Source organism: Melozone crissalis, unplaced genomic scaffold, assembly GCF_028551555.1.
Source record: "Melozone crissalis strain CALT ecotype California unplaced genomic scaffold, PUWL_Pcris_2 ptg000019l_1, whole genome shotgun sequence".
NCBI classification, from domain to species: Eukaryota; Metazoa; Chordata; class Aves; order Passeriformes; family Passerellidae; genus Melozone; species Melozone crissalis.
In genome coordinates this window covers 918,731-945,114 of record NW_026535797.1, presented here as the reverse complement: position 1 = coordinate 945,114, position 26,384 = coordinate 918,731, and the positions used below count along the sequence as shown (strand labels likewise).

At 53.0% G+C, this 26,384-nt stretch overlaps 1 protein-coding gene across 1 annotated transcript in view; it reads right to left on the bottom strand.

Annotated features, from left to right (window-relative positions):
- Positions 1–26,384, bottom strand: part of TCERG1L (transcription elongation regulator 1 like) — a 52,352-nt gene that overhangs the window by 3,487 nt on the left and 22,481 nt on the right. The window contains exons 5-11 of the mRNA XM_054276772.1: positions 14,996–15,121; positions 10,478–10,572; positions 10,202–10,290; positions 9,795–9,949; positions 6,672–6,741; positions 5,311–5,446; positions 1,430–1,519 (exon numbers count right to left, since the gene is read on the bottom strand). Of these exons, the coding sequence (XP_054132747.1) occupies positions 1,430–1,519; positions 5,311–5,446; positions 6,672–6,741; positions 9,795–9,949; positions 10,202–10,290; positions 10,478–10,572; positions 14,996–15,121 (761 nt within the window). The remainder of the gene's footprint in view (positions 1–1,429; positions 1,520–5,310; positions 5,447–6,671; positions 6,742–9,794; positions 9,950–10,201; positions 10,291–10,477; positions 10,573–14,995; positions 15,122–26,384) is intronic.

Below are 26,384 nucleotides of genomic sequence, written 5' to 3'. Positions count from 1 at the left end.
CCTGTGTTTCCTTATTATTTTGTTTCACTTTTTTTTCCTTAGGAAAGGAGATATTGGAGAGGGAGCAAATGAAGATGTATGTGCCCAGTCCTGTGGTAAATACCTACAGGAAGCTCTCTGGAGAACCACGGGACAATATGGAATAAGTTCATTTTTCATCCTGTTTATTTAAAAAATGGACGATTCAATATTAAAAATTATTCCTTCTGCAGGATGACAAAAGACTTTTAAGGGAGAGAAATAACCACAGAACAGCAGTGTTCACCTTCTCTGCAAATCCCTGCATCTCTCCTGAATTCTGCAGACTCATCTGCAGATTTTGGAACCCTTAGTGATAATTAATGGCCAAATTACCAAGGCAGCAAAGCCCCACATCCCTTTGGAGCTCCCCAGAAAAACCCAACCCTGTCAGAGAGCCCCCAGTGCTCTGTCCAGTGGGGTCAGCACCAACCCCTGCCACACTCCTGGGAAAGGTCCTAAACCACGGAAATCCAGCAGTGTCTCTGCACTATCCCAATAATTCAGGGTAGAAGTGTTCCCTTGGAGCCATTTCCCTCCTACAGCCAGGTCCCCATTCCCAAGTCCCCATTCCCAGGTTCCCATTCCCAGGTTTTCCAGGCTCAGGAGCTGTTCCTGCACCCCAAGGATCCCTGTGACCAAACTTTGGAGCACCTGCTGGTCCAAGGAGAGAGCCCTGGGAACCACAGAATATCCTGATGGGAAGGGACTCACAACTCCCAGACCCCCCAACACCCCAGAGCCCCCATTCCCAGGCCCCCAAATCCCACAGAGCCCAGCTCCTAGACCCCAAACCCCACCCTGCGCCTGGTGAGCATCCCCCCGATGGGCAGAGCCAAACCTGTGCGTGTTCCCAGGGAAATTCTGATTTTACATTATTATTTTCCTCTCCCAGGGCAGCTGCTGCAGGCTCCTGGTCAGTCTGGGGGTGCTGGCTGCAGCAGGGCCGTGTGCATGGGGCATGGGGCACTCACCTGGGGCTGGGGCACTCACCTGGGGCCCAGGGCACTCACCTGGGGCATGGGGCACTCACCTGGGGCTGGGGCACTCACCTGAGGCATGGGGCACTCACCTGAGGCACGGGGCACTCACCTGGGGCATGGGGCACTCACCTGAGGCACGGGGCACTCACCTGGGGCATGGGGCACTCACCTGGGGCTCGGGGCACTCACCTGGGGCATGGGGCACTCACCTGAGGCACGGGGCACTCACCTGGGGCATGGGGCACTCACCTGAGGCATGGGGCACTCACCTGGGGCCCAGGGCACTCACCTGGGGCCCGGGGCACTCACCTGGGGCTCGGGGCACTCACCTGGGGCCCGGGGCACTCACCTGGGGCTGGGGCACTCACCTGGGGCATGGGGCACTCACCTGAGGCATGGGGCACTCACCTGGGGCCCAGGGCACTCACCTGCTTCCTCTCCTCGGGGTTGAGCAGGAGGTAGCGTGGGTCAAACACGATCTTGTGCAGCTCCTTCTCCCACGTGGAGAACGCCGACACCTGGGCACACACAGAGCATTTTGTGAGGATGGGCAAGGGGTGAGTGAATGCTCCCGAGCTGAGCAGCCCTGGGCAGCATCCTGGGCGTGGCTGAAGGTGGATTTTAGTCTCTGGCAGAGCTCTGGTGGCTCTTTGTCACAGACCTCTTTTATGGAAAATCCTTTCCTCAGGATTTTTCCTCCTGAGAAGCTGGGAGGCCTCAGGAACAAAATGCAAACAATGGTTATCTGCTGCTGTGGAATGCAACAGGTGCAGCTGGGATTGGTCTCATGTGCTTGTTTCTAATTAATGGCCAATCACAGCCAGCTGGCTCATGTTTTGTGGAGTTAGCCAAAAACTCCACAACTTTGTGAAGGTTGTAAAGCCAGTATGTTTATTACAGCACTGGATGCATGTGGAGATTCTTATCTGCACACAACTTCCACTAAGTTGTGGAGTTTTTGGCTATCTCTGCAAAACACTCAGACTCTCTGTCTGAGACACAAACCTTTGTTATCATTCCTTCCTATTCTATTCTTAGCCAGCCTTCTGATGAAATCCTTTCTTCTATTCTTTTAGTATAGTTTAAATGTAATATATATCATAAAATAATAAATCAGCCTTGTGAAACATGGAGTCAGATCCTCGTCTCTTCCCTCACCCTCAGACCCCTGTGAACACGGTCACAGCCCCTCAGGGCAGGGTGGGTTTGCTCCTCTGGATTTGCTCCCTGTGCTGGAGGAGCCCACAGCAGGCAGGAAATGCCATTTGTGCTGCACTTTGGGCAGCAGAGGCACCAATGCCCTCCAAAGGGCAATTCCAACTGCAGAGCTGGAGCTGGGGCACACAGGGAGGGCTGGCGGTGAACACCCTAAAGCACCACTGGGATGGGAATGAGCCATCCTGCAGGGCTGCTTCCAGCCTCATGGAGCCGTGGAGTCACACAGCACTTTGGGCTGGAGGGACCTCAGACACCACCCAGATCCATCCCCATCCCCTGCCTGAGCAGGGACAAGTCCCTCCCACCAGCTCAGAAGCTTCTACAGCATCCCTGCTAATTCACTGATGACAGAAAAATCTGAAGGAAATAAAATATTCTAATCACTCCAACTAATTACAAAAGAATGAATTCACTAAAAAAAAAAAAAAAAAAAAAGGATGTGAAGTGTAATTAAAGAGTAATTAACACTCCAGCAGGAAAGCTCTGATGAAGCAAAGTGGCTTTAAGTGGACTTGTTTTCCTCTCAGAGTGGCTTGAGAGTGGAAAATCCAAAGCTTGGGCTGCCTTTGAGACCTTTGGGGTACCCAGAGCCCAGGCTGCCTTTGGTCCCCCCAGCATCCCTTCCCACAACCCAAGCACCCCTCCCTGTGCCCCTGTCCTGAGCTCTGGGGTTTGCAGCGCCAGGAATTCTCTTTTCCTGGTGCCTTTCACACTCTCCTGGACACCAGCTCTGCGCCCTGCACAGATCCCCCTCTGAGCTCAGGCTAATTAAGCTCAGACTAGTTCATCACATAATCATTCCAGCTGATGATTCTGTGCTTAGCAATTATTACGCTGCACATTTGGCAAACATCACCTAAAGTAACCTGGTAATTCTGATTTCATCCCAGGTACACCTCACACACAAATCACACAAATACCCCTTCACACACAAATCCCCCTCTCTCCCTCGAATTAAGAAGGGAGAACCTTGAGAACAAACAACCCCTGGAATCCTCTCAGAAGCCTTGAGAGCAGCCAGCAGGGAGAGGACCTTCCTGGAAATGCTGGCTTAGAATGTGGACAGTTTGATGCTGGGTGGGAGAGGGAGCCAGGAGGAACCTTAAATTTTGGAATTTTATGGAAATTTTGAAACTTCCAGAAGAATATTCAGATTCCATTTTGATAGAGGAAAACTCACCCCAGGCTTCAGAATAAAGAGTGGCTGTGCCTTGGAGCTCCCCCAAACCCCCTCTATTTTTAAAATGTTACAATAAATATTCTTCTCTTGACATAATTTCTGTGGGAAGCTGCAGAACTGCACTGGCAAACTCCATCTGCTCCGAGCTCTTTGTGATTCCATCCAGCAGCTCCTTCAGGAGGAGAGGGCAGGGGATGGTCATTAAATAATCAGATTTAAATGGCATTAATGGTCTCCCTGTGCTCCAGCCACGCCAAGCAGCTGCTGCTGAGCTGGACAGTTGGAAAATGTTCAGGGTAAAAGCAAAGTAACCTATTCTCTCCCCATTTTTAAACATCACTGAATCCAAACTGTGAATTTCCCAAATTTCTTTATTTTAGGAGCAGATCTTACATAGAAACACCTGAGAATCCTGTTGTAGAACACCCCTAATCCTTCCAAATACTGACTTACTGCCCCCCGAGTTCCAACCTGCCAGCAAAGCCCTCACCCAGGGCTCCTTCACGGCCCTCATGCATTTCTGCAGCATAAATAACAAGCTGTATTAATAAAGCAGCTCCGGCGTGGGGATAATTCATTGCTGAGCTGCTGAAGCTCTAATTATCCCCCTTTAAAGCCTGCTGATTGCTGGGATAAATTTTATAGGCTTTAATGCCTGACAGGAGCCACCTTGGGCTGTATTTCCTGCAGGAGTGACATTCCCTTTATGGGACACACGTGGCAGGGTGCGGGAGGCAGAGGATCTGCACCCACTGCTCATTTTACCCCTCCCTGTGCCCCCTGAGCCCAAACCCAGAGCATTCCCTGTTCCCAGCACAGCTGGAACCATCTCCAGAACATCCTTCCCCAAGGGTCTGGATAAGCATTAATGGCTTTATGCTGCCAGAGGGCAGGGATGGGTGGGATATTGGGAATTGGGAATTGTTCCCTGGCAGGGTGGGCAGCCCTGGCACAGGTGCCCAGAGCAGCTGTGGCTGCCCCTGGATCCCTGGCAGTGCCCAAGGCCAGGCTGGACATTGGGGGACAGTGGGAGGTGTCCCTGCCATGGCATGGTGGCACTGGGTGGGCTGTGAGCTCCTTTCCACCCCAAACCACTGATGATCCCAGGATTTTGGAAGGGCAGTCAGTGCAGTCGGCTCCCTGGAGTCCCTGTGGGGTTTGGGGTGATGGACAGCCCAGAGCTGGCCAGGACAGGGCAGTGCCCACAGCCCCACGTCCCTCTGAGCCCCTGCTGGAAAGCTCCTGCCTCTGGACATCCCTGGGATTTGTCGGGAAAGGGTCCCAGCTCCAGGGGTGGCACTGGGGACATGGACAGTGCCACAGCCCCAGGGACAGCACCCCAGTGTGGTTCCTGCCATGGCTGTGAGGACATGGACAGTGCCACAGGGATCAGGGACAGCACCCCAGCGTGGTTCCTGCCATGACACTGGGGACATGGACAGTGTCACAGCCCCAGGGACAGCACCCCAGCGTGGTTCCTGCCATGGCACTGGGGACATGGACAGTGTCACAGGGATCAGGGACAGCACCCCAGTGTGGTTCCTGCCATGGCACTGGGGACATGGACAGTGCCACAGGGATCAGGGACAGCACCCCAGCGTGGCTCCTGCCATGGCACTGGGGACATGGACAGTGTCACAGGGATCAGGGACAGCACCCCAGCGTGGTTCCTGCCATGGCACTGGGGACATGGACAGTGCCACAGCCCCAGGGACAGCACCCCAGCGTGGCTCCTGCCATGGCTGTGAGGACATGGACAGTGTCACAGGGATCAGGGACAGCACCCCAGTGTGGTTCCTGCCATGGCACTGGGGACATGGACAGTGTCACAGGGCTCAGGGACAGCACCCCAGCGTGGTTCCTGACTCAGGGCATGGCTCCAGGCTGTGCTGTGTCCCATTCATTCCTTACCCCCCTCTCCAGCAGCATGTCCCTGAAGTGGGTGATCCTCTCCTCCAGGGGCGGTGAGATCCGCGGGGCTGAGCCTTCCTCCCCTGCCTGCTCCTCCTCAGCGCCGGCTGGGCCTGCAGCCTGGCACTCCTCTGTTCTGCACAGGGCACACACACACAGGGTCAGCAACACTGCCCTGAACAGGGACTGCATCCTTTGGATCCTTTAATCCTCCCTGGGGCATCCCAGAACCTCCCACGCCCACAGCTGGGCACCAAACCTGGGCTGGAGGGGCTGGAGCAGCTCCTGCTCAGGCAGGAGGGTCACTCAGGGCCACCAGAGGGATCTGACACCCAAACTCAAACTGCAGCAAAGTGACAACTTCATCCAGCCCTCCTAAGGAGGGGGGACCTTAAAGGGGGAGCATTCTTTCATTACAAAAATCACAATAAAGGATCCAATAAAGTTCAGCACATTGGTAATAATCCACTGATGCCTCAGATTCTGTGGGCATTTACCAGTATTTCCCATTCTGTGCTGCTTTAGTGGGTGGGTCTGAGCTTCCCATCAGGGATGCTGAGCTCTGTGCACAGAGCAGGGAGACAAAACAATTCCTGCTCCAGCTGGGCACCAAGGACAAATGATCCAAATCTCAGCCCAGGAGCACAAACACCGTGGGCTGGAGAGAGAAAAACAAGCAGGGTGGGACTGCCTGGGCTAAAGCTGGAATGGGACAATGAACTGCAAGGTGCAAATGGAGCAGAGCTGATCCCAGGGACAGCCCCCGTGCCCGGCCGTGCATTTTGGGGCCATTTTGGTTCATCTTGGGTGCAGCCCTGGCTGGGCTCTGGTGCTGCCCAAGGTGGATCCATGGAGGAGGTGCTTTGAATAAATCCCTGCTTCATTCGGTGACTCTGCCCAGCCTAACTAGGTGAGGTTTCCCAAGGCCTCCCAGCACAAATGCTGTGCTGCCCTCTCAGAAGGACGCCTGGCAGGAGCTGGGCACTCTGCACACCCCAGAGCTGCATTTCCAGTTGTGCCTTCAGCAGAGTGTGAGGCACATGTCGGAATGAAGTTCAGAAACAGCAGCACCTGGGGCTGAGCAGGCAAAATCTGCTGTACTTCAGGGAGGGAAACATTTTTCCCTTTGGAGTGACCCACAGCCTTGTCTGTGACCATTTGATAAAGGAAGAGCCCCCCAGGCAAACCCAGGTGATGTGCAGGGGAAACAGAGGCTGCAGAGAGTCCTGGCCCTGGTGAGGACTGCACACCTGGAGAATGCTCCATCACTCACCCACACAGAGCCAAAACTGCTTTAACCTGCCCTCCTTTGTACCAGCCCTACCCACCGTCAGACAGACACAAGGAAACGTTGAACTCACTTATTTCTCTTGGTTTTGATGCTCAGATCATCATTTTCATCCCCTGGACAAGAGCTAACACACTTGTCTGCTGAAAAGAAATACGTCATTATTAGATCTGAACGAGATAAATGGGGATACAAATTCCTCAGATTGACTTCTCTTCCCTGTCTCTGCTGCGCAGGTAATTCGTGCCTTTCACCCCCACAGAGGGTTTTAGAAATAACAAGTATTTTATAAAATCCTCGGAATTGCCTTCATCCAAATGGAAGGAACAGCAATAAAGTGACCGTTTCCAGTCAGCAAAATTCCTCATTTTTCATTCATGACATGATTGCTTTAAATCTTATTATTGTTTCACCCATCCTCCCTCCTCCCTTCCCTTCAAAATGCAACTGAAGACATTCCTGCAAAGTCATTTCTGTGCTGACAGCCTGAGGGATCCCCTGGAGGTAATTGTGTCCCATTCCTCCTCCTGGGATCTCAGAATTCCTGCTTTCCCAGGAATTCCAGCAGCACCCCGCAGGGCTGGGGACACCCAACAATCCCCACACTGCTGAGGCTGCAGAGCAGCTCCAAGGCCAGGGCAGCCCCTGGTCAGGACTGACACGGGTCCTTGAGGGGCTCAGGGCTTGGATTTTCACTCACAGACAAGGGAAACAAATCCTGATTCTGAACACAAATCTGAATTCTGAACCCTTTTCTGTCACCTCTGCCAGTGCAGCTCTCCCCAAACCCCCAAGGTCAGTGCCAGGAGCCAGATCCCTGCAGTGGCTGCACGGGAGGGTCCCCAGCACAGGGGCTGGCCAATATTCATGTGCTGGCCCCAGGGATGGGCTGCAGCCTCTTGTCTGAGTGCCAAAGGGCCCAAACACCCGGGGGAATTCAGTGAAGGACATCAGCACTGGTTTCAGGAGGAGTGCTACCAGCTGTGCCCAGGGCCAGGCTGGACACTGGGGCAGGGGAGGCGTCCCTGCCATGGCAGGGGTGGCACTGAGGGGGGTTTGGGGTCCCTCCCAACCCAACCATCCCATGATTTGGTGACTCCACAATGTCCATTTTCTATTAATCAGCAGGAAAATCCTGCTCAGCCCCAGCAGCCAGGCGGACCCTGAGCAGCTGAGGAAGAGAGCAGAGCAATTGCTCTGGGCTCTGGAGGAGCTGCCCTGCTCCCCAAGCCCATGGGATGGCACCCCACCAGGGAACAGCCACATCAACCTCCTGGAGCAAACCCTTGGTGCAGGAGGAGTAATTGCTCATTTCTCAATTTCTCATTTCTGCCCAAATTTAAAAAGCACTTGATCCCTCAGCAGAGACAACCCCGAGCATCCCGTGGATAACTTCGCTTGACATCTTTTTTTCTTTTTTTTTAAGATGTTTGATTTGAAAATCCTAATTAAATCTCAGCAGCAGCCACTCAGCTAAATAAATGTGGGAAGCATTGTTGGGAACACTCAGCTCGTTTGTGTTATTTATTTACTGGAGATTACAAGCTAAGAGAAGAGGTAACAAATAATCCCCCTCACCTCAGAGCTAATCTATACTAATTATGAACTGCTCCAACCCTGAGCAACCACAGGGCCCAATTACAGCAGGGAGGATTAAGATATTTAACAACAATGGAAGTCATGGCCATAAAAAACCAGGAGCATGAATCAAATCTTTGTGGTAGAGATAATAAATGGAAAGGATGGAGCACAGCAAAAAATAGATTTTTGAAGTGGCACCTCTCAGGCCTGAGTTAAGACTCTTCTGTTAATTAATTACAGAGCAGGAACAATGCTAGAGACCATGAACAATGACCCTCAGCTTTGTCTCTGGCCATCCCTTGGCAGGAATTCACTGAGCTCCCAGCACATCCTGCAATTAAAAGCTCTGTTTTTCACCTGAAGAATGAATTTCAGCAGACAGGCTTTGCAGGAATTTCATCCACAGCTAAAGCTCTTCAAGCCATACACAAGAATTATACAGAAATGTACCCACAAGCACCTGCTGTGGAAATTCAGAGAGGAAAATGGAATTACAGGCTGTGTCAACAGGAGGACACAGACAGAGAGCCCTCCTTGGAGCTGCTTTTCTGCTGACAGAGGAGCTGAAAATGGCTCAGTTTCATCTCCCTGCAGGCAGCTGGTGCTTCTGTGGGGTTTGCAGGGGTCATTTGGGGTTTGCAGGGTTTGTTTCGGTTTATAGCAGTTATTTGGTGTTTGCAGGGGTTCACTGTGGTTTGCAGGGGTTCACTGGCAGCTGTCCCCCTGGACCAAAGCCAGTGCCCATCCCTGGTGCCTGGGGGCACAGGGCAGGTCCTGCAGCAGCCTGGCAGTGCCACCACCCCGATTCAGTTACGAAACACAGCACGTGGAAATAACCACCAAAGTCCTGCCTTTTTCCCCCGGTCCAGCAAGGAGCAAGCAGCACCTGGAGGATGTGGCTGTTCTTTCACACCAAACCCAGAATATTCAAGAACCCTGAGCAGCCAGCCAAGGCCAGGAGCAGTCCCAAGGCTGCCATGGCTGATGTCCCCAGCAGGGACACCCCTCCAGTGCAGCCAGTGTGGAGCCTCAGGAGCTCTGACAGGGACACAGCAGCTCCCAGAGCAGGGAGCCTTTCCCCAAAGCTCCCTGCTGGGATTTCCTTTCCTTTCCCCAAAGCTCCCTGCTGGGATTTCCTGCTGCACAGCTGGGCTGGGTGATCCCCAGCCACGGAGTGATGCTCTGCTGGGTGACCCCAGCTCTGGGAGCAGGCAGTGATGCTTTGCTGGGTGATCTCAGCCTTGGCAGCAGGCAGTGATGCTCTGCTGGGTGATCTCAGCCTTGGCAGCAGGCAGTGATGCTCTGCTGATGCACGCCCTGAGCTCGGGCAGTGAAGCACCCTGTGCCTCCTGAGAGGGACTGCAGCCAGCAGAGATCCAGCTCCTGCAGGAGCCCTCCTGCTTCTCTGCAGCAGGGAGGAGGCTCAGCGCCCAGCCCAGCATTGCAGGGAAAACAAGGATTTGTGACCAACATGGATTTCGCTCCATCGGGAATGCCCCCGGGCTGCCCCCTGTAACTCAGGGTCTCACACCCCATGAGCACACCCAGCCCAGCTCCAGGGGGGCTCCAGGGGCTCGGGGAGAGGGGAGCAAGGCCAGGTTGGGGGGCGGGTTACTTGGTGCAGCCTCCAGCTTGCGCTTGTGCGGGGGGTCCTCGAGCAGCCGCTTGATGTCCCCGCGGTGCCGCAGGTCCAGCGGCCGCTCCCACACCGACAGCTGCATGCTGGGGTTGAAGAAGAACACCCGGTCATCTCCAGTCCACACCACACACCTGCTCAGGAGACACACCAGCCTCAGAGCCTGGCAGAGACCGGCAACATGCTTTTCCCCTGTGGCCCAGCCCAGTGCCAGCCCAGCTGGGCACAGCCACTCTGTAACCCCAGGCTTTGGCTGCTGCTCCCTCCCTCACCCTGCTCAGGCCATGGGGATGGAGCAGCTCTGCCAGGAGCCCCCAGCCACGCTGCTGCAGCCCTGGCAGTGCTGTGCCCCGTGCCAGCCCAGAAGGGCCCTGGCAGCTCCTCACCACGGCGATCCTGGCACGGGGGCCGATGCCACGGGCTTGTTCCTGCTGGGAGCGCTGTCAGCCTCGCTCAGCAGCTTGAAGGAGTGATCCTGGGGACACAGAGGGGTCAGCCAGCAAACTGAGCAGCTGCACAGAGCTGCTCTGGGGTACAGATCCCACCCTGTGGCCAGAACTGCAGGAAGGGCTTTATGGACAGCCCTGGCCATCCCAGCCCAGGCCAGCCCTGACCCGGGTTTGTGCAGCTCAGGGCTCCCAGGGCTCTGGAAGGGGACACACCTTGTCACTGTCCCTGCCCGTGGGGACACTCTTCCTCTCCGTGTGCAGGATCAGCGTTGGGGGGCAGGCGGCTCTGCTCGGGTCCTTGCCACGCTCTGCGAGGAGAGGAGCAAATGTGGAACAAATAAACAAAGTCACAACCAGCAAAAAGTGCTGAGCAAACCCCAGAGTGCTGCCCGTGGCTCTGAGCCTCCTCCTGCCACTCCTCCCCTTCATTCACAGCCCCTGTGCCCAGGGTGCATCTCCTCTGCAGACACCCCATTGCAGTGGGACACAGGGGCAGGGGGAATGGGATAATGGGATGGGATGGGATAAGGGGATGGGATGGGATGGGATGGGATAAGGGGATGGGATAAGGGGATGGGATAAGGGGATGGGATAAGGGGATGGGATAAGGGGATGGGATTCCAGCCCAAACCACTCTGGGTTCCGTGGGGCAGATTCCCCTTAAAATGCTACTCCATTTATTTCAAAACTCCTCCAGGTACAGATCAGGCCCCCATTTGAGTCTGCTTCCCTTGGAACATCTCAGAATAATACAACATTAAATCCATGGCATTTTGCTCAGAAGATGGCTTTATGGGAGCAAAAAAGAAGATTTACGAACCAGAGCCATTCATTTCCACATTAAAGGAGGCAGGAGCAGGCAGCTGCTGATACACATCAAAAGGGGCTCAGAATTCATCTTCCCTCCCTGGGTATCTGGTAATTGGGAATCAAAGCCTTGCCGGGCACTCGGGTGCTCTGGACACAGGAGGTGACACCCGGTGCCAGTGCCTCCTCCTGCCGGGCTGCTGGGAGGGGAAGGACAGCCCTGGGCAAGGCCTGGCACAGAGGGTGGCACAGGGACACTGCCCGGGGAGCCCCAGGGGCACTGAGGGGGCACAAGCCATGGCCAGGGTGACATTGGTGCTTTTACAGCCACCATTGACTTGGGAAGCAGCCATGGATTTCATTCATGTGAAATCCAGGGTGAATTTCATCCCTGTGAAATACAGGGCGAATTTCCTCCCTGTGAAATAAAGGGCAAATTTTATCCCTGTGAAATACAGGGTGAATTTCATCCCATTGAAATACAGGGTGAATTTCATCCCACAGGCACATGGGCTCGAGAGACAGGAAACATTCCCTGCCTTTGGAAGCTCTGATACAAATCATGGGATGGTTTGGGCTGGAAGGGACACTAAAGCTCACCCCCTGTCCTTTCCCTCTCATGAATTCTCCCTCTCCTTTTTCTTTCTGGGTCATCTCCCTCTCCTTTCCCTCCTGTGAATTCTCCCTCTCCTTTCCCTCCTGGGAATTCTCCCTGTCCTTTCCCTCCTGGAATTCTTCCTCCCAGCCCATCCAAGGCCCCAGGACAGCCCTGGTTGCTGCAGCCCTGGTGAGCTCTGCAGAGGCAGCTCCTTGGGCATTCCCATGTGGAACCTGCTGCCGCAGCACTCTGGGCAGCCAGCACACAGAAAAGAGGACGGGAATGAAAAAAAAAAAAAAAAAAAAAAAAGAAAAAGCAAACAACCAACAAAATAAAACAACAAAGGGAAGCCCTGAAGGCCTGTGCACAGCAGGAGCCATTCAGTTTTACACCTGCAGTTGAACGCTGAGTGTTTGCCCGCAGTGCAAGGAAAGAGGAAAATAAAACAAAGAGGTTGTTCCTCCCTCCCCAGGCCGGGGATCCCTCCTGGAGCAGGGCTGGCTGTGCCAGGGGGAGCCCCAGGGCCCCCCGCTTCCCAAGGGAACCCATCAGTGCCTCCCCATCCCTGAAGCCTCCTGTGCCCTCACTGGGAGGGACCAGCACCAGGGCTCACTGTGTCACCAAACTGTGTCACCAAATTGTCTAGTTATGTGAATCTTTTGAAAATATTGACGTTTTTGGAAGATACTAGGAATAACTATCATTTTCAGAAGAACATAGAAGATACTGCAAGAGCTATTTTAGTTTGTGATATGATTAAATATAATACCTGCAAATGAAGAAGGCAACCTTTTTAATGTAAAATCATAGGTGAAAAACTATCAACAACAGTACACTATGGAGGTATTTCAAGAGAAGATTTAAAGAATGTGTTCACTGGGCACACCTTCACTCCTTGCTCATTAATTACCCTCTCCCCCACCCTAAGTGCTCAGGCTGAGCTGCAGCCTGACAGGGAAGCCAGCATGAGACGTTTCCAGCTCCTTTTCACCCCAGAGTCAGCAGCACAGCCAGCACTGTGAGTTCTGCTCGCTGTGGAGGATGAGGGGGGATGGAGATAAAGGCTCCTGATGAAAGAGGCTCCTTCTCCCAGGCTCCACCAGCACAGGGACATGAATAATTCACAGCATGCAAGCAAAGGTGAAGCAGCACAACTGCCTTGGGTACAGCACAGAGGATGCTGGGTGTGATCACAAACAACTCTAAAAGCAGAATTAGAGAGGCAGGGGAAGAGTGAAGATGGATTCAATGCCATGAGGAGCTGTGGACAAGGCATAGTCAGAATTTGTTTTGTAAGAGGCCAAACCTCCATTAATCTCAAAAAAGATTAACAGTTTGACTCTTAAGTGCTCCCAGTAACTGATTTATTAACTACACACATCCCACACTGGGGTTTATCCTCCCTCAGAATCTGCACAGGCCAGCTCTGTCTGTGCCCACAACCTCATTGCTCTGGTGTTTGAGATCAGCCCAAAACCTCCCCTGACTGATCCCCAGCTCGTCCTCTGCTGCTTCTACTCAATCCAAGGGTGGCATTTCAGCTCTTGTCCCATCAGCCAGGTCCTGCCCTGCTCCAGGCACTGGGATCCCACTGGTCCCACCCAATCCAGGTCCTTTCCCTGCTCCAGGGACACAGCTCCTGCCTGCCCACACTGGTTTCCCCTTTAACTCTGCTGCTCTGAGCACTCCTGCTGTGCCCTCCAAGTGCTCCTTTCCCCTCTCAGAACAAATCTCCTTGAGCTGAGCTTTTCTCCTTCCTGCAGCAAACACTGCCCACCCTCCCTGTCATTGTTCAGGGCATTTGGAGCGGGAGCAGGAGGAGAACTCAGACAAATTCAATGTTGGTGTGGAGTTCAGGGACAAATGAGAACCCAGATGAATTCAGTGTTGGTATGGAGTTCAGGGACAAATGAGAACCCAGATGAATTCAGTGTTGGTATGGAGTTCAGGGACAAATGAGAACCCAAGTTCAGTGTTGGTATGGAGTTCAGGGACAAATGAGAACCCAGACAAGTTCAGTGTTGGTGTGGAGCTCAGGGACACACTCATTCCATGGCTGCATTCCCAGGCACACAGCCACCCTGCCCACGAGCTGCTCTTTGCCACTGCCCTGGAAATCACAGAACCACAGCCTGGGTTGGGTTGGGAGGGACCTTGAAGCCCATCCAGGCCCACCCTTCCACTGCCCCAGGATGCTCCAAGTCCTGCCCAAGCTGGCCCTGGGCCCTTGCAGGGCTGGGGCAGCCACAGCTTCCCTGGGGTGCAGGGTCAGGTGGGTTATGTCTGAACTGGTCCCTAGGAATTCCTGATAAACACCTTTGTATCCCCAGAACAGGTCTGGGAAGGTGCCCCCAGGGCCCTGTGATGCCCCCAAGGTGACAGCGTCACCTCTCCCTGGCTGAGTGGCCCCAGGTCAGGCAGGGAAGCAGCAGCCCAGTGTTGGGGAAGATGAAACAGGAAAGCCTTATAAATATGATTGCCTGGCAAAAGATTTTGAGAATATGGAAACTATAAGCGAGATTGAAATGAAAGCAAGCTTTGAGATACCTCAGTTACTGAACAACTGGAAAACAATGGTGTGGCCAGCTGAAGGTAATCTCCTTTTGATGTAATAACATCCTCTGCTTGCAGACAGGCCCAAGGGTCAGAGCAGACCCTACAGCTTGGCAGAAGGGGCCCAAAGAGTTTTTAGGGTTTAAAACGTAACACAGTGTGGTAATGTAATGATTCTTATGGGCTGTTTGTAAATGCTATAGGATTTGTATATTGTACTGGATTGGTTAGTGAGAATCAGAATATTCAGCATAGAAGAAGATTTATGGTATTGAAACGGGAACTTCACTCTCTTATGCTTTTAGTCTCTTACCCTCTCACCCTCTCTCTTCTCTCATCCTGCTCTGAGCTGTGGCTGCAGCTCCCAGCAGGGCCCTGCACCCAGGCCCTTTGCAATGAACCCCAAATCCCAGCAGGGCCCTGCACCCAGGCCCTTTGCAATAAACCCCAAATCCCAGCAGGGCCCTGCACCCAGGCCCTGTGCAATAAACCACAAATCCCAGCAGGGCCCTGCATCCAGGCCCTTTGCAATAAACCCCAAATCCCAGCAGGGCCCTGCACCCAGGCCCTTTGCAATAAACCCCAAGTTCCTGACCTGGCTGCAGAGATCTCTGCTCTCCGTCCATCCCCACCGTCCTACCCCCCAATGCTCCTACAGCCCAGCACAACCCCAGCAGATCTGGGGGTCCCAGCCCTGCAGGAGGGGGCTCAGCCTGGCTGCAGGGACACAGAGCATGGATCCATGCCCTCCCAGCCCTGGGGACAGCACCCACCTGCTCGTGCCTGCTCCAGCAGGTTGGTGGCCATCAGGGTGACGGCGGGTGCGGCCAGGGCGGTGACACGGGTGAGCTGAGCTGGCACCAGGGGCCCCATGGAACTGTCCAGCCTGGAGGCAGAACCTGCGAGCAGAGCACAAGGACAGAGTGGAATTAGCCCTGGTAAACAATAATTCCCTTTAAAACCCTCAGGTTTCATGCCCAGCCCTTGGCACTCGAGGCCATGGCAGCGCTGAGCACAAGGCTGCACTGGCAGCTGCACTGGGGGATCTCAGGGAGCTTTTCCAGCCTCAGTGATTCAGGGAATTCATCTGCTGAGCACATCTCCTGCCCCCACTGCAGGGTTAAAACAAGGTTTGAGCTCAGCTCGATTCCTGGCCACGATGCCCACGGATCTTCAGCCAATGAACAGTGCCAGAAACTTAAAATTAATGAAAATGTGGCCCTCAAAGTAAGAATTTGCCAGGATAGATCGATGCCCTCCCAGCAGGTCACAGCAAGATCAGTGTTCTCATTTTAAATAACATCCTCTGGTTTCCACTGTTACTCATCACAACTTCTGCGTGTCCCACTCTATCCAGGGGAAATTATTTTGCCAATACTTTAAAAGTGCAGCTTTATCCAGGGCTTCACAGTCTGCTGGGACAAGGCCCAGAGCAGAAAGTGTGATTTGCTCATGTGCATTCATTATTCATGAGGAACCAGAACCAGGCCAGTTAAACCAGGCTCTCAGTCCTGCAGAATAACTCCTGCCTGCTGCCACACCTGAGGTCCAACCTGGAGCGTTCATTCCCAATGAACTGGGAGGTTTTTCAGGAGCTGAGCCACACAAGAGCCACCCAACCCCATTCCCTGGCAGGGCAAAGCCAGGTGTCCCAGCAGCAGTGACCAGGTCCCATCTCCCAGCCACCACTGCCAGTGCCATTTGTTGTATATTCATGGCTGTACCTCCCATCCCATCCCATCCCTGCTTTAAGGCAGACTGGGAATATCACAATTCCCAGCACAGCCCAAGCTGCAGGATTCCCTGCAGGGTTATCAGACAGCTCCCTTCCCAACTTCTGCACACCCTGGAATAGGATGGATCACTTCTGAAACCTTCAGTCTGTTACAAAAGCCCATTCACACACTCTGAATGCTCTCATGGATCTGTGTCTCCACAATTCCAGGTGCCACAGCACAATATTCCAACACAGAGCACGGAATCCCAGCCTGGTGTGGACTGGAAGGGATCCCAAATCCCGCCCAGTGCCACCCCTGCCATGGCAGGGACACCTTCCCCTGTCCCAGGCTGCTCCAAGCCCTGTCCTGTCACAGACATCTTTTATGGAAAATCCTTTCCTTAGGATCTTTCCTCCTGAGAAGCTGGGAGGCCTCAGGAACAAAATGCAAACAATGGTTATCTGCTGCTGTGGAATGCAACAGGTGCATCTGGGATTGGTCTCATGGGGTTGTTTCTAATTAATGGCCAGTCACAGTCAGCTGGCTCGGACTCTCTGTCCCAGACAAACCTTTGTTATCATTCTTTCTTTTTCTATTCTTAGCCAGCCTTCTGATGAAATTCTTTCTTCTATTCTTTTAGTATAATTTTAATGTAATATATATCATAAAATAATAAATCAGCCTTGTGAAACATGGAGTCAGATCCTCGTCTCTCCCTCATCCTGGGACCCCTGTGAGCACCACCACACCATCCTTGGGTTCCATGAGTTCTCTACAGCCAGAACTGGGATGATTTCCATAACTTGCATAATTATCCCTGCAATTGCACCCCGCACTGCAGACGAGCTCTGCTCATTCCCCACCTTGGCTCTGCCGCCTCTCAAACGTGACATGCCATTATATAATTTCAGCTGCTTCTTTAGGCTGATTTATTACCCCATCCAGGAACAATATCAGTGCATCTTCTGATGTGATGGAAGCAATTATCCCACGGCTTCCATCCGCACCAGAGTCAAGTACATATAAATATATATTTATATACACATATATATATGCATTTCATACATGCAGATGGGGTTCAACTGCTTATTTTAATTATAACTGCTGCTCACCAAATAAGCTGGAATGATTTAAGGCAATCTTAACCTTTAAGGAATAAATATTTATGCTTTGGAGCTCTTTGCGCTTCTGAAGAGCAGTCTTTGCAATGGATGGCTTTGGAATACAAACACAGCCTGGATGGAGTTGAATGTCACGATGCAATATCAGCCTCTGCTCTGAACTGAACATAACCTGGGCTGGAATTACACCTGAGCGTGAACCCTTTGTGATTAAATTCAGGCCAATTCCACTCCAAAACAATCCTGAGGAGAGGGAGGGAGGAGGGAAGTGCTGTTCCTGTGAAGGTCTGGGAGCAGGCAGGGCCAGGGCAGGCTGATGAGCCAGCAGTGCCTCTGCAGAACATCTGCACACTCCTGGGATCCTTTCAGGCACTTCCCAGCATCTTCCAACAGCCACACAAGGCAGAGGGGAAGGAGGTGACAGGGACAAGGTGAGCAGGGACAGGAGGAGGTGACAGGGACAGGACAAGGTGAGCAGGGACAGGAAAAGTGATAGGGAGAAGGTGAGCAGGGAGAAGAGGAGGTGACAGGGACAAGGTGGCCAGGGACAGGTGCCTGCCCCATTCCCCAGCCCCTGCCTGGCACTGAGCTGCAGCAGTAAGGTGTCTGAGATCAGTGCTGGGCACTGCTGTAGCCAGGATATTTTCTGAAAAATCCTTTCCTTGGGATTTTTCCTCCTGAGAAGCTGGGAGGCCTCAGGAACAAAATGCAAACAATGGTTATCTGCTGCTGTGGAATGCAACAGGTGCAGCTGGGATTGGTCTCATGTGCTTGTTTCTAATTAATGGCCAATCACAGTCAGCTGTCCAGACTATCTCGGTCAGTCACAAACCTTTGTTATCATTCTTTGCTATTCTACTCTTAGCCAGCCTTCTGATGAAATCCTTTCTTCTATTCTTTTAGTATAGTTTTAATATAATATATATCATAAAATAATAAATCATCCTTGTGAAACATGGAGTCAGATCCTCATCTCTTCCCTCATCCTGGGGCCTCTGTGAACACGGTCACACACTGCCCCAGCCCCTCCTGGCACCGAGCTGCAGCACTGAGGTATGTGAGATCAGGCTGGGCACTGCCCCATTCCCCAGCCCCTCCTGGCACGGAGCTGCAGCACTGAGGTGTGTGAGATCAGGCTGGGCACTGCCCCATTCCCCAGCCCCTCCTGGCACCGAGCTGCAGGCTGTAAGGCGTCTGAGATCAGGCTGGGCACTGCCCCAGCCCGTGGGATGTGAGCAGTGCCTGCAGTTGCCAGCTCTGTGTGGGCAGCTCCAGGAGGCAGCTGCAGGTGCCAGCATGCCCTGCCTGGTGCTAAGCTCAGCTCCTCAGAGCCAGCAGTGCCAGCATTTCCCACTGCCTTCACTCCTGCTGCCCCTCACAGCCCCCACGGGAGCTGGGCTTGAGAATAAACTACTCAAACTCTAATTAACTCCAATAGTTTATAAAAACATTGCTCTTGTAAGCCAATGATTGAAGACTGAACCCCTCCTTAGAGTTACCCCACCATCTTATCTATCTCAGGAAGAAAGGATTCAAACCCTCCTGTGCAGCTCCCAAAGCTGGCATTTTTAACTAAATGAGAGGAAGAAGCAGGGCAGAGCTCAGAGCTGCTGCTCAGAACCCTGAGCCCTGTGTGATGAGGGTGGGGCAGCCCCACAGAGCCCTGCCCGAGGTGGGGCAGCCCCACCGAGGAGCCCAGCCCAGAGTGGGCAGGGATGTTGAGGCACAGGAGAGCAGAGGAGAGAGGGCTGCAGGGCGGGGTGGGGAGGGCAATCAGGATAAATCCACATCCCAGTAATGCCAGTTCTGGTACTGCTGGGACATCGCCTGGGAGGAATTTGTCCATTCCCAGCCCCAAGAACGGGGACGGCAGCACCAGCTGGGATCAGGAAATCCCACAGTCACTATGGCTGGAAAGGACCTGCAGGACCATCAAGCCCAGCCAGCAGCACCACCGTGGTCACCATGAAACCATGTCCCCAGGTGCCACATCCACTCTGAAATCCCTCCAGAGATGGGGACTCCACCAGTCCCTGTTCCAGGGCTTTACAACCCTTCCATGAATAAACCCCCCTAATTTCTGCCCTGAACTGCCCCTCTGTGGCTGCCCTGCCCCGTGAGAGGAGCCCCAGTGCTCACCCTGGTGTGTCCCCAGGCACGGGGAGGAGGAGTTTGGGACATCCTGGCACATCACCATCACCTCTCCTGATGGAAGGAGCAGTGGAATCAGCAGCTGCAGCCCTGTGTGTGACAGGCAGGCCCAGCAATGCACCCAGTCACTTTGATTAGTGCTGCTGTCACCTCCTGGCCCCAGAAGTGCTGGAGATCAGGGCCCAGGGACTTGCTTCATTTAGAAGCACAGTCCATCCTGATGAGATAATTTGGGGCAGTCCTGCCTATCAGCAAAGGACAAGAGAATACTCTCTGCTTTAAAAAAAAGGAAGAATTGAGCAGTAATAAAAAAAAAAAATCGACTTTTTCCCAAGCAGGCAGCATCCTTCAGCTCCATGCAGCCCCTCAGCCCTGCTCCCCCTTCCCCTCAAGGACGCACCACACTCCTCCTCAAGGCAGCCCCTGCTGGGTAAACACGAGGCTGCCCAGGAGCCACCTCTGAGGAGTTTCCCTTCCTTCCTCTGCTCCTTTGCAAGGCCCAGACACGTTCATTAAAACATTCAGCACTCTCTGAATGCGATTATGCCCTTCCCTGTGCTCACACTGGGAACGTGTGGTGCTTCCTGAGCAGCAGCTGCCCTTGGCTGCCTGCACAGGCACGGGGCTGTGCTGGGGAGAGCATCCCAGCGCAGCTGGCACAGCTGGCACAGCTGGCACAGGGCTCAGCAAGCTGCCCTGCCCCACTGCCACCCCCGGCTCAGCCCCAGGGGCAGCTGGAGCTCCTCCCCAGTCAGAGCCAACCCCGGAAATCAGCATCGCTGGCTTGGGCAGAATGACCCAACTGCTCTGCTCTCCTTCAGCCATCTGCCCCGTGCTTTGTGTTTGGGTTTTCCCAGTTTCAAATTGAGAAAAGGATACAGAAATGTCTGCTCAAGAGCTCCTTTCCTTTCCTGCTGCACTGGGAAGTGACAAAAGGAATCCACTCCTGACCTGGGGGCAGCACAGGAGAATGACAAGAGCTGGAAGGTGAGGGGTGGCACAGCCTGGCACTGGCACAGCGGACTCGAGGCCACCACAGGGACTGGGAGAAGCAGGATTTTGGCACAGAAATGCTTTGGGGGTTCTTTTAGTTTAAAACTGATGGTGTAGAAGCCAAGTCACCCCACTGGATTCCATCAGATGAATAAACTGCCCAGGGAGGAGGTCAGAAAATGAGTGAAGGGTCTTCTCTCTTTGGTGAAATGAGAAATAAAAGCATGAGGCACAGAAGTGCAGCTGGAGAGAGATTTATGCACTGATAAATCAGTGTGCAGCAGAACACAAATATGGAGAGACATCACTGCTCTGTGCCATGGGACACTTCCCACCCTGGCACTGCCCAGGGCCAGGCTGGCAGGGCTGGGGCAGCCTGGGACACAGGGAGGTGTCCTTGCCATGGCAGGGGTGGGATTTAGGGACATTCCATTCCATTCCATTCCATTCCATTCCATGGTTCCCAGCCATGGCAGGGGTGGGATTTAGGGCCATCCCAACCCATTCCATGGCTGGATCCTGAGCAGATCCCAACGCCTGCTCGTTCCCTGCCATGCACTGGGTGGGATTTAAGGCCATCCCAACCCATTCCATATCTGGATCCTGAGCAGATCCCAACCCCTGCTGGCCCCCAGCCCCTCCCCAGCAGAGCAGGAGCTGCACTTTTGTTCCTGCAGGGTCATTTGGAGCTTTCATTTCAATATGCATTGCCATAACCACTTCAGAACTGGTGAATGCTGGAGTAAATTGCTTATTGGAGCAGGAAGGGAAGAAAGTCAGCAAGAATTCCTGAAAATCTGCAGAGTCAGGCCTAAGTGGCAATGAGCACCTTCTGCAGTGAGCTGTGCTGGGGAACATTTCCCTCTCCAATTTCTCCTCCTTTAACAACCTGCTTTTTAGCAATTTCCACCAAATGAGCAGCAAAACGAGGGAAGGCACAGAGGCTTCAAAAGCAAAGTGACATCAAAACAAATCAACCCCCCAAAGCTGGAGTGTCACATTCAGCCAGTTCTTACAGCCCTGTCCTGTACTACTGGTGTTTGAAATACCACCTGTAAAACCAGCCAGGGAAATGGGGGTGGGACAGGATGACCTCTGAAGGGCCCCTCAAAAACAAATTATTCCATGATGCCATGAGAGTGACAGCACCAGCAGAGCCCACACCCCAGACCTGCTGGGTTCAGGGGCATGGAGTATCCCCCACAGCCCTGTGAAGCGTCCTGCTCCTCTCTGTCCTGCCAGGGATAATCCCAGCAAACTTCAGCTCTGATCACCTTTCAAAGCCCTGGAAAGTGTCCCGCCCCTCCCTGCCAGGGATAATCCCGGGACTCCTCAGCTCTGATCACCCTCCAAACCCTGCTGCAGCACTTGGGGGGACACCTGGGGAGTCCCAGCTTAGAAATTCCTCAGGGAATCATTTCAGACAGGGTCTATCATCCCCATTTTTTCTCTTTTTGTGGGAATGGGTGCTCAAGGCACTGTGCCCATCCCAACAATGCCCTTGCCCAGCCCTGACCTCCTCTGGTGCTGCCCTTGTGATCCCAGGCAGGAACTCTCCCTTTGTGCCAAATCCCAACAGTGGCTTTAACTGGAAAAAAAGAAGTTCAGACTGAAACAAGCAGTCTGTGAGCAGCAGAAGCGAAGAGAAAGCATTTCCCAACTTTTAATGAGATTTCTCATCACAGGAGCTGTAAGAGCAGGGCTCACCATGACAGAATTGAACCCGACACATTTAATAACAAAAAGAGCAGGATTATTAAACCCCATTCAAGCCTTGCTTAGCAAAGCAAATGATGCAAATCCTGGCAGGCTCAGCTCGTGTCCCTGGGTGACTGCAGAGCTGAGCCCTGCTCCAGACCCTGCTGGGCTCAGCTCCTCAGCTTTGGGCTGCACACCCAGCTGCTGCTGGAGCTCTCTGTGCCTGCTGCTGCTCTGGGACAGGAACAGGCAGGGGGTGCTTGGGCAAGGCTTCAAGGCATGGGGCACTGCTGGGTGCCTGTGCCAGGCCAGGAGCTGGGCTGGGCCCTTCTGGGTGACCTCCTGTCACAGACATCCTTTATGAAAATCCTTTCCTTAGGATTGTTCCTCCTGAGAAGCTGGGAGGCCTCAGGAACAAAATGCAAACAATGATTATCTGCTGCTGTGGAATGCAACAGGTGCATCTGGGATTGGTCTCATGGGGTTGTTTCTAATTAATGGCCAATCACAGTCAGCTGGCTCGGACTGAGCCACAAACCTTTGTCATCATTCTTTCCTTTCTATTCTTAGCCAGCCTTCTGATGAAACCTTTTCTTCTATTCTTTTAGTACAGTTTCAATGTAATATATATAATAAAATAATAAATCAGCCTTCTGAAACATGGAGTCAGATCCTCGTCTCTTCCCTCATCCAAGAACCCCTGTGAACACCGTCACACCCTCCAGCCCAGGATGTGCTGTGATCCCAGGGTGAAATTCCCCTTTTCTCATTATTTCTGACTGCCCTGATATGGAGCTGGTGTGAGACCTTCCTGCTCTGGGAGCCCGGGGAAAGCAGAGCCCCAGGGGTGCTTCTCCTTGAGCTTGCTTTGTGCCAGGAGGGGCTGGAGAGCAAAAGGCACCACAATTTATACTGGAAAGCACAAACCATTCCTTAGGGACACTTCTGGCATTATGTAGAACTATGACAAGGTGCTCTGAGCTGCTCTGGCAAGGTGGGAATGGCACTCCTGCAAAAGGATCCATCACTTCCCAGGACAAGCCAGTTATCACCATTTATCTGTCTCAGATCTGCTGCTCCTCTCGCATCAACCCCTCTCTAGTGAACATTCCCCAGAATTTCAAAATTCTGCACTGAGACTGAGCCATCGAGCTGGCTTTACTCATTAAAAAGAAATCTTGGCAGAACTGTGCCCAAAAACGAGACAAATCTCTTCTCTCTACCTGAGAGATCCCGTTCCCAAGTGACAATGGCAGTGACATTTTACACACTGTGGAACAAAAACCACTGAAACCTTCCCTGGCTGAGCTGGGCTGCAGAGAAAAGGCAGAAAGGAAGAGGGAAAATGGTGAAAAGCCTCCAGCAGGGGAATCCTCCTCAGCAGGACAGAGCCCACCAGGTGCCCGAGGTGCCACCAGGAGTGGGGAGAGCTTGGACACCCCTGGGTCTGGAGGCTGGTACAGGGTCAGACCATGTTCCCTGCCTCCCTCCTGGGTTATCTCCACACACAAGATTCTCCTGCTGCCTCAGAACTCTGATCCTCTCCTGGGCTTTGTTGTAAATCCTGTGGGATCATGCAATATCCTGAGCTGGGACCCTCAGGATCACCCAGTGCAGCCCTGGCCCTGCCCAGACACCCCAAACCCCACCTGGGCACACCTGGAGTGCTGTCCAAGCTCTCCTGGAGCTCTGGCAGCCTCGGGGCTGTGCCCATTCCCTGGGAACCCTCTGGGGATGAGCCTTTCCCTAATCCATCCAAACCCCCTGGCACAGCTCCAGCCGCTCCCTGGGTCCCATCCCTGTCCCAGGGAGCAGAGCAATACAAATCATTATTAATCTTTAAGAAAGCCTCAACAATCTGAATTTTTCTAGCACCTCACTCAGGGGATCCCAACTGCAGCCAGGACACAGCTGTGCCATTCCCTCTGCAGGACACACAGCCCACACCCAGCAGGGACTGCAGAGTGCCTCCGGCCTGGTTCCGAGAGTGTAGAACTGCACTGAGATTTGCCCAGGCTCAGTATTGCACACCTTCTGCCCTCCTGCTGCATTACACAGCTCCATGGAGCCTCCAAAGTGGGGGAAAAAGGCTTGATTGGATTTTTGGGCAGTTTCTGAAGCAGCAGCTCCTGACCCGGGTGACCTCCGTGCCCTCCCAGCAGGGCAGGTGGCAGCCAGCCCGGATCAAAGGCTCCTCCTGAATTATTCATGGAGCCATCAGTGAATGAGAAATCAGAGAATTGGAAAATAAGGCTGGAGGGGCCACAGGCACAGCAGGGACCTGTGCTGAGCCTGGCTGGAGGGACTGGGGCTCTCCTGGGCTGGGACAGAGCTTTTCCAGAAGGGGGAGGTGGGACCCCCCTGCAGCCCAGGGAGCCTCTGGAGCAGGACAAAAGGGGGTGAGGAGGATGGTGATGGTGATGGTGACCCCACAGCCTTCATCTCCCACAGCCCTTCCCACTGCTCTGCCCAGTCCCATCTCCCAAACCTTTATGGTCCTTTTCCAGCCTCACACAAACCCCAGCAGCAAATTTCCATCTCCTCTCTGGACAGGATGTAATTGTGAGAGAACACACTGAATTATGCAGCATCAGGCCCCCAGAACCTCCCCTTGCTCCTGTCACAGCACAGTAATTATTTCTGCCTGAACCAATCCTTTGTGTTTTGGAGTGAAATCTTCGAGCACTCATTTCTGGGAGGCTTTGAGTCAGAAATTAGATTTGGAAATTTGAACCCAGCCAGGCAGAAACCAGGAATGTGACCCCTCGTGCTCCATTTTTTGGTGGTTTCTGAGTCAGGTTTAAGGCCCCAGGCTCTTGACACCACAGAGGGAGCTCAGTGTGGAACAGGGGCTGGCAGGAGGGATTTTCTGGGGGTGACAGGATCCCTGGTTTGTGCTGGGAGGACCTTGAAGCCCATCCCATGCCACCCCTGCCAAGGGACACCTCCCAGTGTCCCCACATCCTTCTTTTCCCCTTCCACCATCCCCACGTTCTGCATGTGCCAACAGAGCTGCACGTGCAATAAAATCCATGAAACTCCATTTAGCACCCTGGGGAAGCTCCTGTGGCACACTTAAAATTGGGAAATGTAATTAAGCTCCCTCATTTATATTCTGGCCAAGAAGGAAGATTCATTTCACCTCATTACATTTCTTTACACTTTAGTGGGGCCTGACTGAGGAACGGGGGAGCCACCCAGGAAACATCCACAGCTCCAAAGCAAAGCTGGGAGCAAACATCAGGAAAATCCCTGAGGATTTGGTTCCCACCATCCAGGGGGCTGAACAGGAATGGCTGTTTAATTGGGTGACTAATAATAATAATAATACCACCTCAAACCCTGAGCTCTCAGCCTCACAGACCCCCACGTCGTGCCATGGCACCCTGGAATTTCTATTCCCTCACAATAAACTCCCAGTCAGGTATTTCTATACTAATTTTAGTTTCCAAGAGGAAGTGCAGCAGCAATGTGAATGATTCACAGGATGGTTTGTGGCACAGGGTTTGCTCCGCTCTCAATCCCACTGGGCAGAGTGTCTGCAGCATTCCAGGGTCCCCTCCTGTTCCAGGGAATGCTGAGATTATCCCCATGCCAAGAATTGCACCAGGAGGCAAAAGACCCTGCAGATGCAAATCCTAAAAGTGCAGATTAATCCACTGGGATTGTGGAATTTCCTCCTCCATCAGGTTTAGCTTTGCACTGAGTCTACCCCACATCCAGCCCTGATTCAGGCCAAGCATTGGGAATATATTAGTTGAAATCCACTCTGTGGCTTCATTTTACAGTCCCCAAACAGCTGAATAATAAAGTTGAATAATAAAAAATAATGTCTAAAAAATGCCTTTTTTTCCTCCATAATAAGCAAGACAAAAGCACACAAAGACACATCACTCCCATCTTTTACAGGGGCCTCAGCAGGATTTGCTGCCTTGTTCCCCTCTCCAAGTCCCCCAATATTCCTGCCAGGCCCCCAAAAGCACAAAAGCTGGGTTTGAACATCCCCTGGGGATTACTTTGCATCCCAGCACCATTCCAGCCAGCCTTGGCCACACCTGCAGAGCTCCTAATGCTTTAATTGCATCAATAAATATCAAGACAGCAGCAGCCACCACAACAAGGTGTTCCCTCAGCTCTGATTTAGAACTCACGGAATTATCACAGGAATTCTCATCTATTCATCTTCTTCTGGGGAGGGACAAGCAAGGGCTGCTCGTGGAACAATCCCATTGTCCTTCCCAGGCTTATTCCTTTCTTTCACTCAGTTTGGGTTTTCCTTCTAAGGCTTCTGCTCCATTTACAAGAAATATACCTGGTTTAGTGAGGGCTTTATAAGCGACACAAATCTCAGTTAATTTGAGCCTCTAACAGACAGAAAAAGAGCCCAGCCTGCCTGTGCAGCCCAGGCTCCTGAGAGGGAAAAGGACAAACTCCTGTGTCAGTGTGTGAGCCCCGAGCCCCAGCTGTGCTGCCAGCCCCAG